The sequence below is a fragment of the Nerophis lumbriciformis genome, linkage group LG17 (genome assembly GCF_033978685.3).
Source record: "Nerophis lumbriciformis linkage group LG17, RoL_Nlum_v2.1, whole genome shotgun sequence".
Classification (NCBI taxonomy): domain Eukaryota; kingdom Metazoa; phylum Chordata; class Actinopteri; order Syngnathiformes; family Syngnathidae; genus Nerophis; species Nerophis lumbriciformis.
In genome coordinates, this window is record NC_084564.2 from 24,772,501 (window position 1) to 24,789,666 (window position 17,166).

The window sequence follows — 17,166 nt, forward strand, 5'->3', positions numbered from 1 at the left end:
TTCAAGAGTTATGTAATCACATTTTATCACCATGGCAGCAATGAGGTCATGGAGTATCAGTGTTGTTGTGTACAAGAACTGTGTACCATACAGTATGTCACATTATTCAGTTTACAGCACAAAACAATAACTGAAACTAACTCTAAATTGCCTTTTATGACCATTAAAAAAACATTTACTACACTTGTGTGGACAGTCGAGTACATAATGACAATTTTATTCAATAAAGTTTAATGTCATATAGTTTATTACCTTGCCCATATACACCTTTTCTACGACAATAAGTATTTTTGTGTGGGTTTATTCAGCTATTTTTGCCAAGCAACTACAAACCCTGTTTCCGTATGAGTTGGGAAATTGTGTTAGATGTAAATATAAACGGAATACAATGATTTGCTACAAAGACAACATATTTGATGTTCAAACTGATAAACCTTTTTCTTTTTTTTTTTGCAAATAATCATTAACTTTAGAATTTGATGCCAGCAAATCGTGACAAAGAAGTTGGGAAAGGTGGCAATAAATACTGATAAAGTTGAGGAATGCTCATCAAACACTTATTTGGAACATCCCACAGGTGAACAGGCAAATTGGGAACAGGTGGGTGCCATGATTGGGTATGAAAGTAGATTCCATGAAATGCTCAGTCATTCACAAACAAGGATGGGGCGAGGGTCACCACTTTGTCAACAAATGCGTGAGCAAATTGTTGAACAGTTTCAGAAAAACCTTTCTCAACCAGCTATTGCAAGGAATTTAGGGATTTCACTATCAACGGTCCGTAATATCATCAAAGGGTTCAGAGAATCTGGAAAAATCACTGCACGTAAGCAGCTAAGCCCGTGACCTTCGATCCTTCAGGCTGTACTGCATCAACAAGCGACATCAGTGTGTAAAGGATATCACCACATGGGCTCAGGAACACTTCAGAAACCCACTGTCAGTAACTACAGTTGGTCGCTACATCTGTAAGTGCAAGTTAAAACTCTCCTATGCAAGGCGAAAACCGTTTATCAACAACACCCAAAAACGCAGTCGGCTTCGCTGGGCCTGAGCTCATCTAAGATGGACTGATACAAAGTGGAAAAGTGTTCTGTGGTCTGACGAGTCCACATTTCAAATTTTTTTTGGAAACTGTGGACGTCGTGTCCTCCGGACCAAAGAGAAAAAGAACCATCCGGATTGTTATAGGCGCAAAGTTGAAAAGCCAGCATCTGTGATGGTATGGGGGTGTATTAGTGCCCAAGACATGGGTAACTTACACATCTGTGAAGGCGCCATTCATGCTGAAAGGTACAAACAGGTTTTGGAGCAACATATGTTGCCATCCAAGCAACGTTACCATGGACGCCCCTGCTTATTTCAGCAAGACAATGCCAAGCCACGTGTTACATCAATGTGGCTTCACAGTAAAAGAGTGCGGGTACTAGACCGGCCTGCCTGTAGTCCAGACCTATCTCCCATTGAAACAACGAACAACGTAAGCTGTACATCAAGCAAGAATGGGAAAGAATTCCACCTGAGAAGCTTAAAAAATGTGTCTCCTCAGTTCCCAAACGTTTACTGAGTGTTGTTAAAAGGAAAGGTGATGTAACACAGTGGTGAACATGCCCTTTCCCAACTACTTTGCCACGTATTGCAGCCATGAAATTCTTAGTTAATTATTATTTGCAAAAAAAAAAAAGTTTATGAATTTGAACATCAAATATCTTGTCTTTGTAGTGCATTCAATTGAATATGGGTTGAAAATGATTTGCAAATCATTGTATTCCGTTTATATTTACATCTAACACAATTTCCCATCTCATATGGAAACAGGGTTTGTACGTGTAACTATACCAAAAAAGCAACAAAGAAGGTCAACATGGCATGTTGGCTATACCTGCCTAAACATCAAAATGGTACATTCTTTCAACTCCCCGTAAGGTTCAATGTGGAGCTTTCAATCATTAACAGGAGGGGGCTTTAAGCTTAACTTGTAAACACTGAAGCCGCACTTCCTCGTGTGGTTATTGGGAGGAATATCCGGTTACACAAAGGCACACCTGGACGTCTGGAGGGAGATCTTGGTCAATCGGTTTAAGTGGTGCAAGGACGAGGAGAGAGCGTGTTAAGTGGGATGAAGCTCTCTTGAGGAAGTCTTCGGAGAAATAGTGGGAATTGATTTTCCTACTACTCTATTGGACAAGGAATAGCAGGCTAACGGTTAAATTGCAGGTAAGGCTGGTCTTTAAGTTCCAGAGTTTTATTAAGTCACCAACTACCGAGAGTGAAAGACTGCATGTTATTTCACTGATCATCTAAGAAGCGTGCAATTTTTGTATTGAAAAAGGATTTTGGATTCATGTGTGTTGTGTTTTTTATTATTCGTTTCTATGCTTAGTCAATAATGTGCCAATACAGAATGTATTTTTGGGGTACTGGGGAGAAAGGGTATTTTGCAATGTTTGAGGTGGCGACTTGTCCAGGGTGTACCCCGCCTTCCGCCCGATTATAGCTGAGATAGGCTCCAGCAACCCCGAAGGGAATAAGCTGTAGAAAAATTGATGTATGGGTGGATGGTGTTGATCTCATTGTACTAAGTTATGGCATTTATGTCATTGGATTAGATTAGTTAGCTTTTAATGCACAAAGCACTCAGAAAAATGTTATGTATCCTTGAATCAAATTCCTTTTATAAAGCAATTCAAGTCATCTTTATCAGCGTGTTTGATAGTGCGCTAAACAATGATGTTATTTTGTTACAGTATATGATTTATATAGATATACAAATATGTAGTTAGATAGATGTACTCGCCAAACTTGCTGAATTAAAACTTTAAATAATATATATTTCATATGAAATAGATATTTGATATCTGTCAATTTTAACTCCTTTATTTACTCTTTAATACTAAATAAGCTATCTACAAACTGGTGTCATTGCCTGATTTGCATGATTAGGGCTGTAACAATTACCGTATTTTTCGGTCTATAAGTCGCAGTTTTTTTCATAGTTTGGCTGGGGGTGGGACTTATACTCAGTAGCGACTTATGTGTGAAATTATTAACACATTACCGTAAAATATCAAATGATATTATTTCGCTCATTCACGTAAGAGACTAGACGTATAAGATTTCATGAGATTTAGCGATTAGGAGTGACAGATTGTTTGGTAAACGTATAGCATGTTCTATATGTTATAGTTATTTGACTCTTACCATAATATGTTACGTTAACATACCAGGCACGTTCTCAGTTGGTTATTTATGTGTCATATAACGTACACTTATTCAGTCTGTTGTTCACTATTCTTTATTTATTTTAAATTGCCTTTCAAATGTCTATTCTTGGTGTTGGGTTTTATCAAATAAATTTCCCCCAAAAATGCGACTTATACTCCAGTGCGACTTATACATGTTTTTTTCCTTCTTTATTATGCATTTTCGGCCGGTGCGACTTTTACTCCGGAGCGACTTATACTCTGAAAAATACGGTAATCGATTAATTAGATTGGAAGAAATATTTGATTCATATTATGTTGCTTCGATTAATCGTTTAATGAGTGTAAATAATAAAAAATGTATTAAAACCCGAACACATGGAGTGCCAAGAACCATATATGTGGACATATATGCAATAGAGCGCACTTGAGAGCGATGTGTGTGGAAGCTGTTATCTGTGTGGCGCCGAACAGCAGAGGTTTTTTTTATTTTCTAATTTTATTCATTCACATGTGTTAAAAATACTAATGTGCATTTATTAGAAAAAAAGAATGAAGGTTATGCCAAGCAGAAAAAACTGTGTTTATTTAAACTATTTTCCCTATATTACGCATTGAGAATAAAAAGTGTGTTTTATTCGATTACTCGATTAATTGAACAAGCTAATTGATAAATTATTATAAGATTACTTATTTTAATGGCCTGCATGGGAGGCCAAAAGTGAGCAAAAACATGAGAAGCAAAACCATGTTTAAAAATACAAACTTTTTTATGTCACTTCATTTCAATTTTTTTGTAAATCACAAGTACCAATTTTTAGTACTTGGAAAGGGTACCAATTTTTGTCACTTTTGAGTATGTTCGTGTGGTAATAAATGTAATTTTTTATAATGGTAACAGTACTTTTCCATTTGTTTACCTTGATTTCTTACATTTCTTAGTCTTCTTTGCAAGTATGCATTTATTTCAGTTTGTCCTATGTGTGTTGCTGTCGTCAGGAAGTAGTCTTTGCCATTAGTTCAATGTGCCAGGTGTGTCGTTTGTTAAGCTAGATAAGCTGCAATGTGTTTATACAGGAAGTACTTATTACACATCAGCTGTTTGATTGTAACATACATCTTAGTTGAAGTTTTCATGACTAAATTTGGAGGCGTTAAAATTACCATGTAAAAATGCTAATGTTAATCAGTAGCATATGTATGGTATATTCAATGTAAATTAGCAACAAGGGCAATTTTTAAATTTAAGCCTTACTTTGAGCACTTTTTATCAGGCATGATACGTGAATTGGTACCTGGTAGTACCAATGGACTTCGGTCGGTACCTATAAAAGTACTGAATTCGGTACCCACCCCTAGTCACAAGCAAGACAGAACCACCTGTGGGTGACCTTAGAGTTAGTTTTTTTAAAAACAAAATCTAGGACTACCATCATATTGTGGAATTTGATGCCCAAATCGGATTTCTGTATTAAAATCCGATATTTTTATGTAGTCGCTACCAAAGAAAATTGACAAATGTGAACGAAATGCATCCGTGAGAACACAACATCATACTCAGTCCAGTGTGTTTGCCAAGGCAACTTTATGTAGGTCACAGTCCTACTGTCTGTTCCGGGAGTATGTGGGCCAGGGGTGATGACTACTCCATTGACTGTTGTTTTGCTCCTTTCTCTGCCATTTATTTTTGCGTCTATATATTTTGGTGGTGAATTGTGACGTTCGTCACCTTTTAAGGATGTATAGAGTCGGATGGACGCGACCTGTGTGTTCAGAATGCAGTCGCATCGGACTCATATTACAAAACCCAAAACCAGTGGGGTTGACACGTTGTGTAAATGGTAAATAAAAACAGAATACAATGATTTGCAAATCCTTTTCAACTTATATTCAATTGCATAGACTGCAAAGACAAGATACTTAACGTTCGAACTGGAAAATGTTGCTATTTTTTGCAAATATTAGCTTAAAAAGACTGACAAAGTTGAAGAATGCTCATCAAACACTTATTTTTGAACTTCCCACAGGTGAACAGGCTAATTGGGAACAGGTGGGTGCCACGATTGGGTATAAACGCAGCTTCCATGAAATGCTCAGTCTTTCACAAACAAATATGGGGCGAGGGTCACCACTTTGTGAATAAATGTGAGAGCAAATTGTCAAACAGTTTAAGAACAACATTTCTCAACAAGCTACTGCAAGGAATTTAGGGATTTCATCATCTACGACCCGTAATATCATCAAAAGTTTCAGATAATCTGGAGAAATCAACATTCAATGCCCGTGAACTTGGATCCCTCTGGCAGTACTGCATCAAAAAGCGACATCAGTGTGTAAAGGATATCACCACATGGGCTCAGGAACACTTCAGAAAACCACTGTCAGTAACTACAGTTCGTCACTAGGTTAAAACTCTACTATGCAAAGCAAAAGCCATTTATCAACAACACCCAGAAATGGGCCCGAGCTCATCTAAGATGGACTGATGCAAAGTGGAAAAGTGTTCTGTGGTCTAACAAGTCCACATTTCAAATTTTTTGGGAAACTGTGGATGTCATGTCCTCCGGAACAAAGAGGCAAGGAACCATCCGGATTGTTATAGGCGCATAGTTCAAAAGCCAGCATCTGTGATGGTATGAGGGTGTATTAGTGCTCAAAGCATGGCAAACTTACACATCTGTGAAGGCACCATTAATGCTGAAAGGTACATATGTTGCCATCTCAGCAAAGTTATCATGCTTATTACAGCAAGACAATGCCAAGCCACGTGTTACAACAGCGTTGCTTCAGAGTAAAAGAGTGTGGGTACTAGACTGGCCTGCCTGTAGTCCAGACCTGTCTCCCATTGAAAATGTGTGGCGCATTATGAAGCCTAAAATACCACAACGGAGACTCCGGACTGTTGAACAACTTAAGCTGTACATCAAGCAAGAATGGGAAAGAATTCCACCGGAAAAGCTTAAAACATGTGTCTCCTCAGTTCCCAAACATTTACTGAGTGTTGTTAAAAGGAAAGGCCATGTAACACAGTGGTAAAAATGCCCCTGTGACTACTGTTTTGCAATTTGTTGCTGCCATTAAATTCTAAGTTAATGATTATTTGCAAAAAAAAAAAGTAGTTTCTCAATTGGAACATTAAATATCTTGTCTTTACAGTCTATTCAATTGAATATAAGTTGAAAAGGACTTGCATATCATCGTATTCTGTTTTTATTTACCAATTAGGTTTTGGGCTTTGTATATTTATGACCACATGCCAAAGAGGCTCAGGTCGGACTTGAACAAATTTGTAGTATTTACAATCTGATACATGTCACTTATCGGCAAAAAAATCAGATTTGACATGTCGTGTGAACATAGCCTAAAGGGGTCTGAATAAATTCAGAGACAAATCCCATTATAATGGGGTTTTTAGCAAGAGTATGCAAGTACAGTAGCGCCAAATATATTTGTATCAGTCCAAATCTATTCATATTCGACCACAAAGAAATTGATGTGTCGGAAATGTTGCATGTAGATAGAATTGTCCTCATATTAGGGCTGGGCGATATATCAAATATACTCGATATATCGCGGGTTTGTCTCTGTGCGATATAGAAAATGACTATATCGTGATATTCGAGTATACATTCTCACGCAGTTGCTTTTAGCTGCAGGCATTACACTACAGGCTTGTCTCACTCTTTCTTGTCTCTCCTTCTCACAGAGACGTAAAACAAGCTCACCTTCTTACATACGTCACATACGTATACGCCCTCTCGGAGCAGAGAAGTAGAGACATGGCTAACGTTAGCTGTGGTGCTAACGGAGTGTTGCGAGTGGTAATACGAGAGAAATTTAGGTGTGAATCTGGTAACAAATGAAGGAAGAATTAATTCACAAGGAAAACAGCACGGGGTCCATCGTCTGGCGGTGGTTTGGCTTCACGCGGGAAGATGTCGAACAGACAACCGTAATATGTCAAGGATGCGGCAAAAGCGTTGCTACAAAAAGTAGCATTACTGCTAATATGTAGCATCACTTGAAAAGTTTACCCGCTAGAGAATGAAGAGTGCTTGAAACTCCGCATGTCAACATCTCCGGCCGGTGCCACACCAACAAAATGCCGAAGCAACCATTTCCACATCAACAACGTATGAAAAAAATAGTCAACAACAGAAGGAGACATCTATTTAATAATACCACCTTAACATTTGACAACCAAACAATTACACAAGGCGACTCGGTGAAGAATCTGGGTATTATTTTCGACCGAACTCTCTCCTTTGAGTCACACATTAGGAGTGTTACAAAAACGGCCTTCTTTCATCTCTGTAATATCGCTAAAATTCGTTCCATTTTGTCCACTAGCGACGCTGAGATCATTATTCATGCGTTCGTTACGTCTCGTCTTGATTACTGTAACGTAATATTTCCGGGTCTCCCTATGTCTAGCATTAAAAGATTACATCCATCCATCCATTTTCTACCGCTTGTCCCTTTTTGGGGTCGCGGGGGTTGCTGGAGCCTATCTCAGCTGCATTCGGGCGGAAGGCGGCGTACACCCAGGACATTACAGTTGGTACAAAATGCGGCTGCTAGACTTTTGACAAAAACAAGAAAGTTTGATCATATTACGCCTATACAGTATATACACATATACATATATATATATATATATATATATACATATATATATATATATATATATATACCTATACTGGCTCACCTGCACTGGCTTCCTGTGCACTTAAGTGACTTAAAGGTTTTACTACTTGCGTATAAAATACTACACGGTCTAGCTCCATCCTATCTTGCCGATTGTATTGTACCATATGTCCCGGCAAGAAATCTGCGTTCTAAGAACTCCGGCTTATTAGTGATTCCCAGGGCCAAAAAAAAGTCTGCGGGCATATATAGCTCAGGAATATTTTATTTATTCCTGAGCTCCAGTACTCAGGAATGCCCTCCCGGTAACAGTTAGAGATGCTACCTCAGTAGAAGCATTTAAGTCCCATCTTAAAACTCATTCGTATACTCTAGCCTTTAAATAGACCCCCTTTTTAGACTAGTTGATCTGCCGTTTCTTTTCTTTTCTCCTCTGCTCCCCTCTCCCTTGCGGTCCTCTCCAAGGTTTCTCATAGTCATTCACATCGACGTCTCACTGGGGTGAGCTTTTCCTTGCCCTTATGTGGGCTCTGAGGATGTCGTTGTGGCTTGTGCAGCCCTTTGAGACACTTGTGATTTAGGGCTATATAAATAAACATTGATTGATGATTGATTGAAGGATATAACGTCCGCAGGAACCTACCACATAGCGAAGGACATACACTATTTAATTTCCTATTATGCAGCTCATTTTTATTTGACAGTTATTGAAATATATTGTGTGACATCATGCACAAAAGTGCACTTTATTTGTTTTTAAATGGAAATGTCCGATAATATCGATAAATGCATTCAAATGTAATATCGGAAATTATCTGTATCGTATTTTTTTTTTTTTTTTTTTTTTTTTTTTTTTTATTAAGTCAACATAAAAAACACAAGATACACTTACAATTACTGCACCAACCCAAAAAACATTCCTCCCCCATTTACACTCATTCACACAAAAGGGTTGTTTCTTTCTGTTATTAATATTCTGGTTCCTACATTATATATCAATATATATCAATACAGTCTGCAAGGGATACAGTCCGTAAGCACACATGATTGTACGTGCTGCTGGTCCACTAATAGTACTAACTTTTAACAGTTATTTTGACAAATTTTCATTAATTACTAGTTTCAATGTAACTGTTTTTATATTGTTTTACTTTCATTTTTATTCAAGAAAATGTTTTTAATTTATTTATCTTATTTTATTTTATTAATATATTTTTTTAATTACCTTATCTTCACCATACCTGGTTGTCCAAATTAGGCATAATAATGTGTTAATTCCACGACTGTATATATCGGTTGATACCGGTATCGGTTGATATCGGTACCAGTAATTAAAGAGTTGGACAATATCGGAATATCGGATATCGGCAAAAAGCCATTATCGGACATCCCTATTTTTAAACTATAGTAGTGGCGGCGTTCTGCACAAAAAGTGAACTTTAATTTACTGTTGTTTTGATATGTCATCTAGTGACATCATGCACAAAAGTGTACTCATCGCTTGTTTTAAAATGTCTCTGACAATCTTGCACTTTCTGTTTTGAAATGACATGAATGTTTGTGCCACTGCTTAATAACTGTTTAATAAATACAGTTTTGCTATATTGACTTAGTTGTGATTTCCCTCTCTGCATGAAAGTTTAAAATGAGCATATATTAATGCAGTATGTGACAAGAATGTTTTAATGTAGACACATAGAATCATCATACTGCTGTGATTATATGCATCAAGTGTTCATTCAAGGCTAAGGCAAAATATCGAGATATATATTGTGTATCGTGACATGGCCTAAAAATATCGAGATATCTGGCCAAGCCCTAACTCATATAATTCAAAGTTAAATGGCTGTAAGATGGTAATATGACAAAAAGTTTTAGCATCATCATTATTCTTTGACAGCATTCTCTTTTTCCTTTTTATAACTTGGAAATAATACAGGAGTCTTATTGTGAGAGGGGACAAAAGTTCTCATGAAGGATCACTCATTCCAACCCGCTAAACTAAATCCTGTTTCACAGCTATTCAAAGTCTTTAATTGCATTGTGTTTATCAGAAAAGCAATTTTAACCACCTGATGTGCCAATCTGCTGGCACACATTTTCTCCAATAAAGTTGGACCTGAGTGCAAAGGTTGAGCTTTATTAGCTCAGGTCAAACAAACCAATCCAGCTCATGTTTATGACAATACGTCTTTCTCTTTAGCTCTTATCATCTGTTTTCCTACACGCACCGCTCCCATAGTGTTCAAGGAGGATTCATTTTTCCCAACCCTGACCTTGTGACCGCAGTTTTTTTCCGAGATTGCGCTGAAATAGGAAATAATAAAACATTTGGGAGCTTTCGAGGCCAAAGCATTCCAGTTAAGAGTAAACAAAACACACAACTGACCACCGTCCTAGGTACATCATACATTCAGCATTAAAAGTACGTTATTGACATGTGGCTATACTGACAACAAACCACATTTTACCACCTTTTATATCTACATATGATGTTGGCAATTTGACATCACTTACATGATGGGCTTTGGACAACTATCAAAAAATCTTCCTTTACAAAGATAATAAGAATTAGTTTTGACACTGTCAGAAAGCTATTCATTTAGGGCTCTATTCTCCCATGCGTTTAAGTGTAAAAAGCAGTGCAGTGGCTCGGATTCTGGAGTCTCTTATCCTAGATTCATGCTCTGGATGGATTAACTTCTAAATGTGCACGTTCCCTGTCAAATCTGGCATTGCGCAGTTTTTTTTTTCCATCCCACTTCTGCCCCTAAATGCTTCTGAGGCGGCAATGAGTCCAGAGCCCCAAGAAGGTGAAATATTATATTGCACTTGAAGTTTGGAGGCAGTGTACACCACACATAATAAAATGCCAAAAGATGACTACCAGAGAGTTATCACATGAATATAGGCGCAAAGTTCAAAAGACAGCATCTGTGATGGTATGGGGGTGTATCAGTGCCCTACATACAGGTTTTGGAGCAACATATGTTGCCATCCAAGCAACGTTACCATGGACGCCCCTGCTTATTTCAGCAAGACAATGCCAAGCCAAGGGCGTCACGGTGGAAGAGGGGTTAGTGCATCTGCCTCACAATACGAAGATCCTGAGTAGTCTTGGGTTCAAAACCAGGCTCGGGATCTTTCTGTGTGGAGTTTGCATGTTCTCCCCGTGACTGCGTGGGTTCCCTCCGGGTACTCCGGGTTCCTCCCACTTCCAAAGACATGCACCTGGGGATAAGTTGATTGGCAACACTAAATTGGCCCTAGCGTGTGAATGTGAGTGTGAATGTTGTCTGTCTATCTGTGTTGGCCCTGTGATGAGGTGGCGACTTGTCCAGGGTGTAAACCGCCTTCCGCCCGATTGTAGCTGAGATCGGCTCCAGCGCCCCCCGCAACCCCGAAGGGAATAAGCGGTAGGAAATGGATGGATGGATGGAATGCCAAGCCACGTGTTACAACAGCGTGGCTTCCTAGTAAAAGAGTGCGGGTACTAGACTGGCCTGCCTGTAGTCCAGACCTGTCTCCCATTGAAAATGTGTGGCGCATTATGAAGCCTAAAATATGACAACGGAGACCCCGGACTGTTGAACAACTTAAGCTGTACATCAAGCAAGAATGGGAAAGAATTCAACCTGAAAAGCTTCCAAAATTGGTCTCATCAGTTCCCAAACGTTTACTGAGTGCTGTTAAAAGGAAAGGCCATGTAACACAGTGGTACAAATGTCCCTGTGCCAACTTTTTTGCAATGTGTTGCTGCCATTAAATTCTAAGTTAATGATTATTTGCGAAACAAAAATTAAGTTTCTCAGTTTGAACATTAAATACTTTGTCTTTGCAGTCTATTCAATTGAAAATAAGTTGAAAAGGATCTGCAAATCATTGTATTCTGCTTTTATTTACCATTTACGAGGACAATACTCCCAGAGATGAGTGCCATGTACACAACTCGCTGCCTAAAGCGAGTACACAACATCCTGAAGGACAGATACCACCCAGCACATGGCCTCTTCAACCTGCTACCCTCTGGAAGGATTCGCGCCAGGACCACCAGAATGTCTCACAGTCTGTATTCCCAGGATGTCAAACTGCTAAATGAACAGCCTGCCCCTTTGCTGCCCCGGACCATCTTATTACCTCACTCTTCACCACCTCAATAATTGTGCTTTGGACATTGCATTGCTGCAACATCAACGTAACACCCATCAGACATCCGACTGTTCCCACCCCCACATCCCTCTATTCGCCATCTTCCTAACAATGCTAAACTGTAAACTATGGTCAACCTGCACTTCAATGCAGTTTCTATGCCACTGGACAAAGCTCAAACAAAATCTCGTTGACATGTATGACTTAAGTGTTATTATGACAATGACAATAAAGGAATTGATTGATTGATTACACAACGTGCCAACTTCACTGGTTTTGGGTTTTGTAAATACATACCATCAAAGTGGTTAACCTACAAGTTATTCTACATAGCTTAATCCAGGACTCAAATCACAATCAGTACGTGTCCATGCACTAAATTTGGCCGATTTTTCAAATAGTTCGGCTCTAAATAAGCCTTCTGCAGCCAATGCAAAAACCTTAATCTGATTGTGTTCGGTTTTTGAAAAGTCGAACTAACACACCTGGATTATGCAATTGGAAACCAGATCTCTCGAGGGGGTGTGTGCCGCCGGAGAGGACTCTTCGTATCGCGCATGCACCAGTCTCAAAGCGCGGGTCGCAGATACCATTCAATAAAAAACGTAGCAACAATTGTCATGAAGAGGACACTTTTTACTTGCTTCACAAATTAATAGAACAGAACATTTTTGAAGTGTATCGACGGTAGAATAAAAGAAACAGATTTATTTAAGAAGGTCGCTAAGCAAATGTAAAATGGCTTAATTCAAACTCCCGGACAAAATACGAATGAGATGAATGACAATGAAGCAGGTATATTAAAGGCGAATAATAAAGCGAACACAAACCTCTTCATGCTGCATTTCTCCAAACTGATTAACAATAACTCTGTATTCTGCACAACTGGCAAGATAGTCCAGAACATTGTAAACTTCATCTGGAACAGTATCAGTCGAGGCACGAACGGTCTTTTCCTTCGGATATAAAACTCCTTCTATCAATGGACAGAGCCTTATGAATTAACTTCGAGACATTCTGTCATGTCTGTGTAATCATGTTTTGTTTTGTTTAGTTATTGGACTCTTTAGTTTCTGGCTTTTCACTCCCTTGTCTTGTTTCCATGGTTACCCATTAGTTTCACCTGTTCCACGTTTGGACTCATTGTGCACTCTTGTTTGTCACCATAGCAACCCATTAGTTTTCACCTGCCCTCACGACTCACGCACCTGTCTTTAATCATGTCACTATTATTTAAACCCATTGTTGCTAGGAAGTCTCCCTGGCGACATCATACCCCTGACTCTCTGCTTCACACTTTGTTTACCTCTGCACACTTCATGCCATGTCCAAGTAAGTTTTTTCTATTCATGCCACAGTTAGCGACTTTTGTTCATGTCCTTAGTTTTTTTGCCCACGTGCAAGTATTGGTTTCATTTGTCAAGTTTGTACTTCCGCCTTGTGCGCGCCTTTAGTTTGTTCTTTTTGTAGTTATAGTGTTTAAATAAATCATGTCTTCACCTTCACGCCATGTCTGGTCCAAATGTTCATTTGCACCACGGGAGAACAAACCACGCCATAGTCCAAGTCTTGACACATTCAAAACTATCGTTTTCATGATTCTTCTTCCGAAAATTCCTGCGAAAAAAACTCTTCCGCCAGTCTGTCTTTGCTTTGGACGTGCATTCGCCCCGATACATTCTTGGTAGTAGCGCTATGTTCGTAGTGCAATCCAAGATCATTTCTTGATGTTGTCTGCTATTTAACATCAGCATAGCCATAAGGGTTGTAATATTTGTCATCTGTGCCAATATTACAGCGGACATGACTTAAAACAAGCTATAAGGATCCGCAGATGGCTAGTGTGACGTCATAGGTCAACCAGAAAAATCATTTCTTTAACTGCGCTAAAATGAAATAAGCGCCCTCCCCCCCAGTGCACAGAAGGCACATGACGTATGACCAATAGTCGCATTAGAGAAAGTGCATGGACCCTTGGACTTCACACATAGGAGAAATCAGACTAATTTAGTGCATGGAAACATAGTGACTGATACAACCTTTTCAAATTTGAAGTGTAATCTTTTTCACAGATTTCAATGACATTCACAACACCTTCATTCACATGTGTCTTGTTGTCAAGGGGAATATTATAATTTCCATGTTACATGTGATGTGAGACGTGGCACACTGTGAGTCATCCAGGAGCTTACAATTAATACCAGCTGATTTGACTGTCAAAACAATGTGTGCTTGTAGTCAACGTTCCCTCTAAGGTGCGCGCCTGCGCAATTGTGCACCGCTCACGCGTCCTCTGCGCACAGCAAATTAATACCACGCAGGAACTCAAATATCCCATCTGAACTTTAAACGAAATAAACATCCATCCATCCATTTTTTACCGCTTATTCCCTTCGGAGTCGCGGGGGGTGCTGGAGCCTATCTCAGCTACAATCGGGCGGAAGGCAGAGTACACCCTGGACAAGTCGCCACCTCATCGCAGCGAAATAAACACATTACAATGTATTTTGTATGATGTTGCAATGCAACTCTGTGAGTGACTGGTGACAACAAGAGTGGCCCCAATGAATAAAACAATCTTTGTCACACAGTTCAATTATCATCTGTCGAGACACTTTACGGACAGGAATTCCATCAATCACTTTATTGAGCAAAACTGTTTGTAACCACACCAAAAACGTGAGTTAAAAAAACTTTTATCTATAAAAACTGGTAATTTTCTGCCATACAAACCAGGCTTAAACCAACCAACGTCATTTCAACAGAAGCCGCTCGCTCTGTCTCACCTGCACCAACACACGCACTCATGGCACTTAGCCAGTGTTGCGTTTATGGCCACACAAAAAGTCGGACAACCCCAACGCCACACAACGTGTAAATGCCAGGTTGTAACACGCTGACTCCTCAATCAGATGTGTGCTAATTTTACTGCCATTTATTAAGAATGTTAATCTAAGGATATTATTCATTAAATATTGTCACTAGATTTCATAAATGCTAATAAAAAGATGTATTTTACAGACAGAAAGTTACAGGAACTAAATGTAATCTCTGAAAGGGGTAACATTTCTTTTAAAGGAAGGACCCGCAGCCAGACATACAATACTAGGACATAGGTCATGAAAAACATGTTTTTTTGTTACTGTCATTGTAAGAGGGCAAAATCACTTATATCAGAAAATTATTTTAATACAACATTTAAATTGTTATTTAGTCAGGTTTGGGACAGGTGTGACACTGGTGTAGCCACAGTGTGCACGTCTGATGTTGCTCACATGTGCTCCACTGAATGCTCAGGGAGTTTGTGTGTTTGCTCACACACATGAAACATTAGAGGGAACATTGCTTGTAGTGTATGCAGCCTAGTATGCCTTGTATGTAGCACTATTGTTGTTTGGGGTGTCATGTCAGTGTGATGGTATGACTGTATTAAACATTGAAGCTTGGGTTTAGGACAGGGGTCGGCAACCCAAAATGTTGAAAGAGCCATACAAAATACAAAAATACAAAAACAAAACTGTCTGGAGCCGCAACAAATTAAAAGCCATATTACATACAGATAGTGTGTCATGAGATATACATTGAATTGAGATGACTTAAAGGAAACTAAATGACCTCAAATATAGCTACAAATTAGGCATAATGATGCAATATAGCTATATATATATATATATAGCTAGCCTAAATAGCATGTTAGCATCGATTAGCTTGCAGTCTTGCAGTGACCAAATATGTCTGATTAGCACTCCACACAAGTCAATAACATCAACAAAACTCACCTTTGTGCATTCATGCACAACGTTAAAATTTTGGTGGACAAAATGAGACAGAAAAAGAAGTGGCATAAAACACGTCCTCGAAAGTCGGAGAAAGTTATACATGTAAACAAACTACCGGTACAGTGAGTTCAAGGACCGCCAAAATTAGTAGGACAAAACGGCGCTCGCCAAATACTTGAGTCAGTGAAGCATGTTTAATATAAACATTGTGCTTTATAACAATTAGGGAGGTTTGTGTCATGTTTGTCTTCCTACAGAAACCATATTAAAACAAAAAATGTTTTTTTTTCCCCTCATCTTTTTCCATTTTTCATACATTTTTGAAAAAGCTCCAGAGAGCCACTAGGGCGGCGCTAAAAAGCCGCATGCAGCTCTAGAGCCGCGGGTTTCCGACCCCTGGTTTAGGATAAAGATTCTAGGGTGAAAACATGTCTCATTGTGTTCCTGTGAGGACAGTACAAGAAGAATGTGTGGTTGATGGTTGGGTACAATTTGAAATGTAAGCGCTAGATGAGGTGCAAAGAAGATAAAGAGGAACAGACTGCAATTTGTTCACTGGGCCCATGAGAGAGGGATGAAAAGTTTGAAGTGGGTGGATGCGTGGGAGGGACCAAAGTGAGAAAGGTGCACAGTGAGTCAATGAGAAGCGTCAGGTTACCTGGAATACTTTCGTTTTGTTTGTTAGCAGGGCTCGGCCACACCAAAACAGGTCTCTCTTCGAATCTGCGCAGCGTCGAAACCGAACGCCGCACACCAGTGCGCTTTATTACAGGCCTGAGGTTGCAGAAAGGGCCCCTGTCCGACACCCTTGGAGCTGGATTTAGTTACAGTGTCGCTGAAAGAAAAGAGTGAGGGAGGTAGACAGCAAGAGAGAAAGAGAAGGGGACATAAAATCAAGTCAGCTTTGAGGAGTTGAGACCAGCTGGTGGAGGAGGACGCGGGATATTCGTTGGACTGTGACGTTCTGGAGGTCCGACCTTCAAGGAGGGAGGATAGTGTTCTGTAGAGAGTGGTCATCTGGTTCGAACTTTAACTGATAACTGCATCATGTTGGTGAGTATGGGGCTGAATTGTCTCACAAAAATCCACTGTCTTGGAGCAATTATCCAATTACTGAATGAACTTGGAAAAAGAGAAATAGTGGTGATGTTTTTATGTGCTCAACCAGTCGGTACACAGTGCTGCAAACTGCAAATACTGGTTCCAAACAGCGCTTGAAAACACTGTACTTATCTATCTCGTTACTTAAAATATAGTTGCCTGCTGTTTATGGTTTAGCAGAGCTTGTGGCTTTTTATCTCTCAATGAAATAAATGTGAGGAGTATTTTTTTTCACATTCACATTCTACTGCCTTATAGTGAGGGGTGTCAATATTACATTTAAGTTA

The 17,166-nt window shown here is 39.3% G+C and overlaps 1 protein-coding gene across 2 annotated transcripts in view; it reads left to right on the plus strand.

The window, feature by feature from the left end:
* The first annotated feature begins 1,910 nt into the window (after positions 1–1,910).
* tmprss4a (transmembrane serine protease 4a) overlaps positions 1,911–17,166 on the plus strand; it is a 60,821-nt gene continuing 45,565 nt past the window's right edge. Inside the window, exon 1 of one of the 2 annotated variants that reach the window (XM_061972940.2) lies at positions 1,911–2,217. Coding sequence is in view for 1 of the 2 variants with exons in the window: in XM_061972939.2 (XP_061828923.1) it covers positions 16,826–16,831 (6 nt within the window). In the remaining variant the exon portion in view is untranslated. Of the gene's footprint in view, positions 2,218–16,409; positions 16,832–17,166 lie in introns of those variants that run through there. The other variant, XM_061972939.2, reaches the window with a different exon arrangement.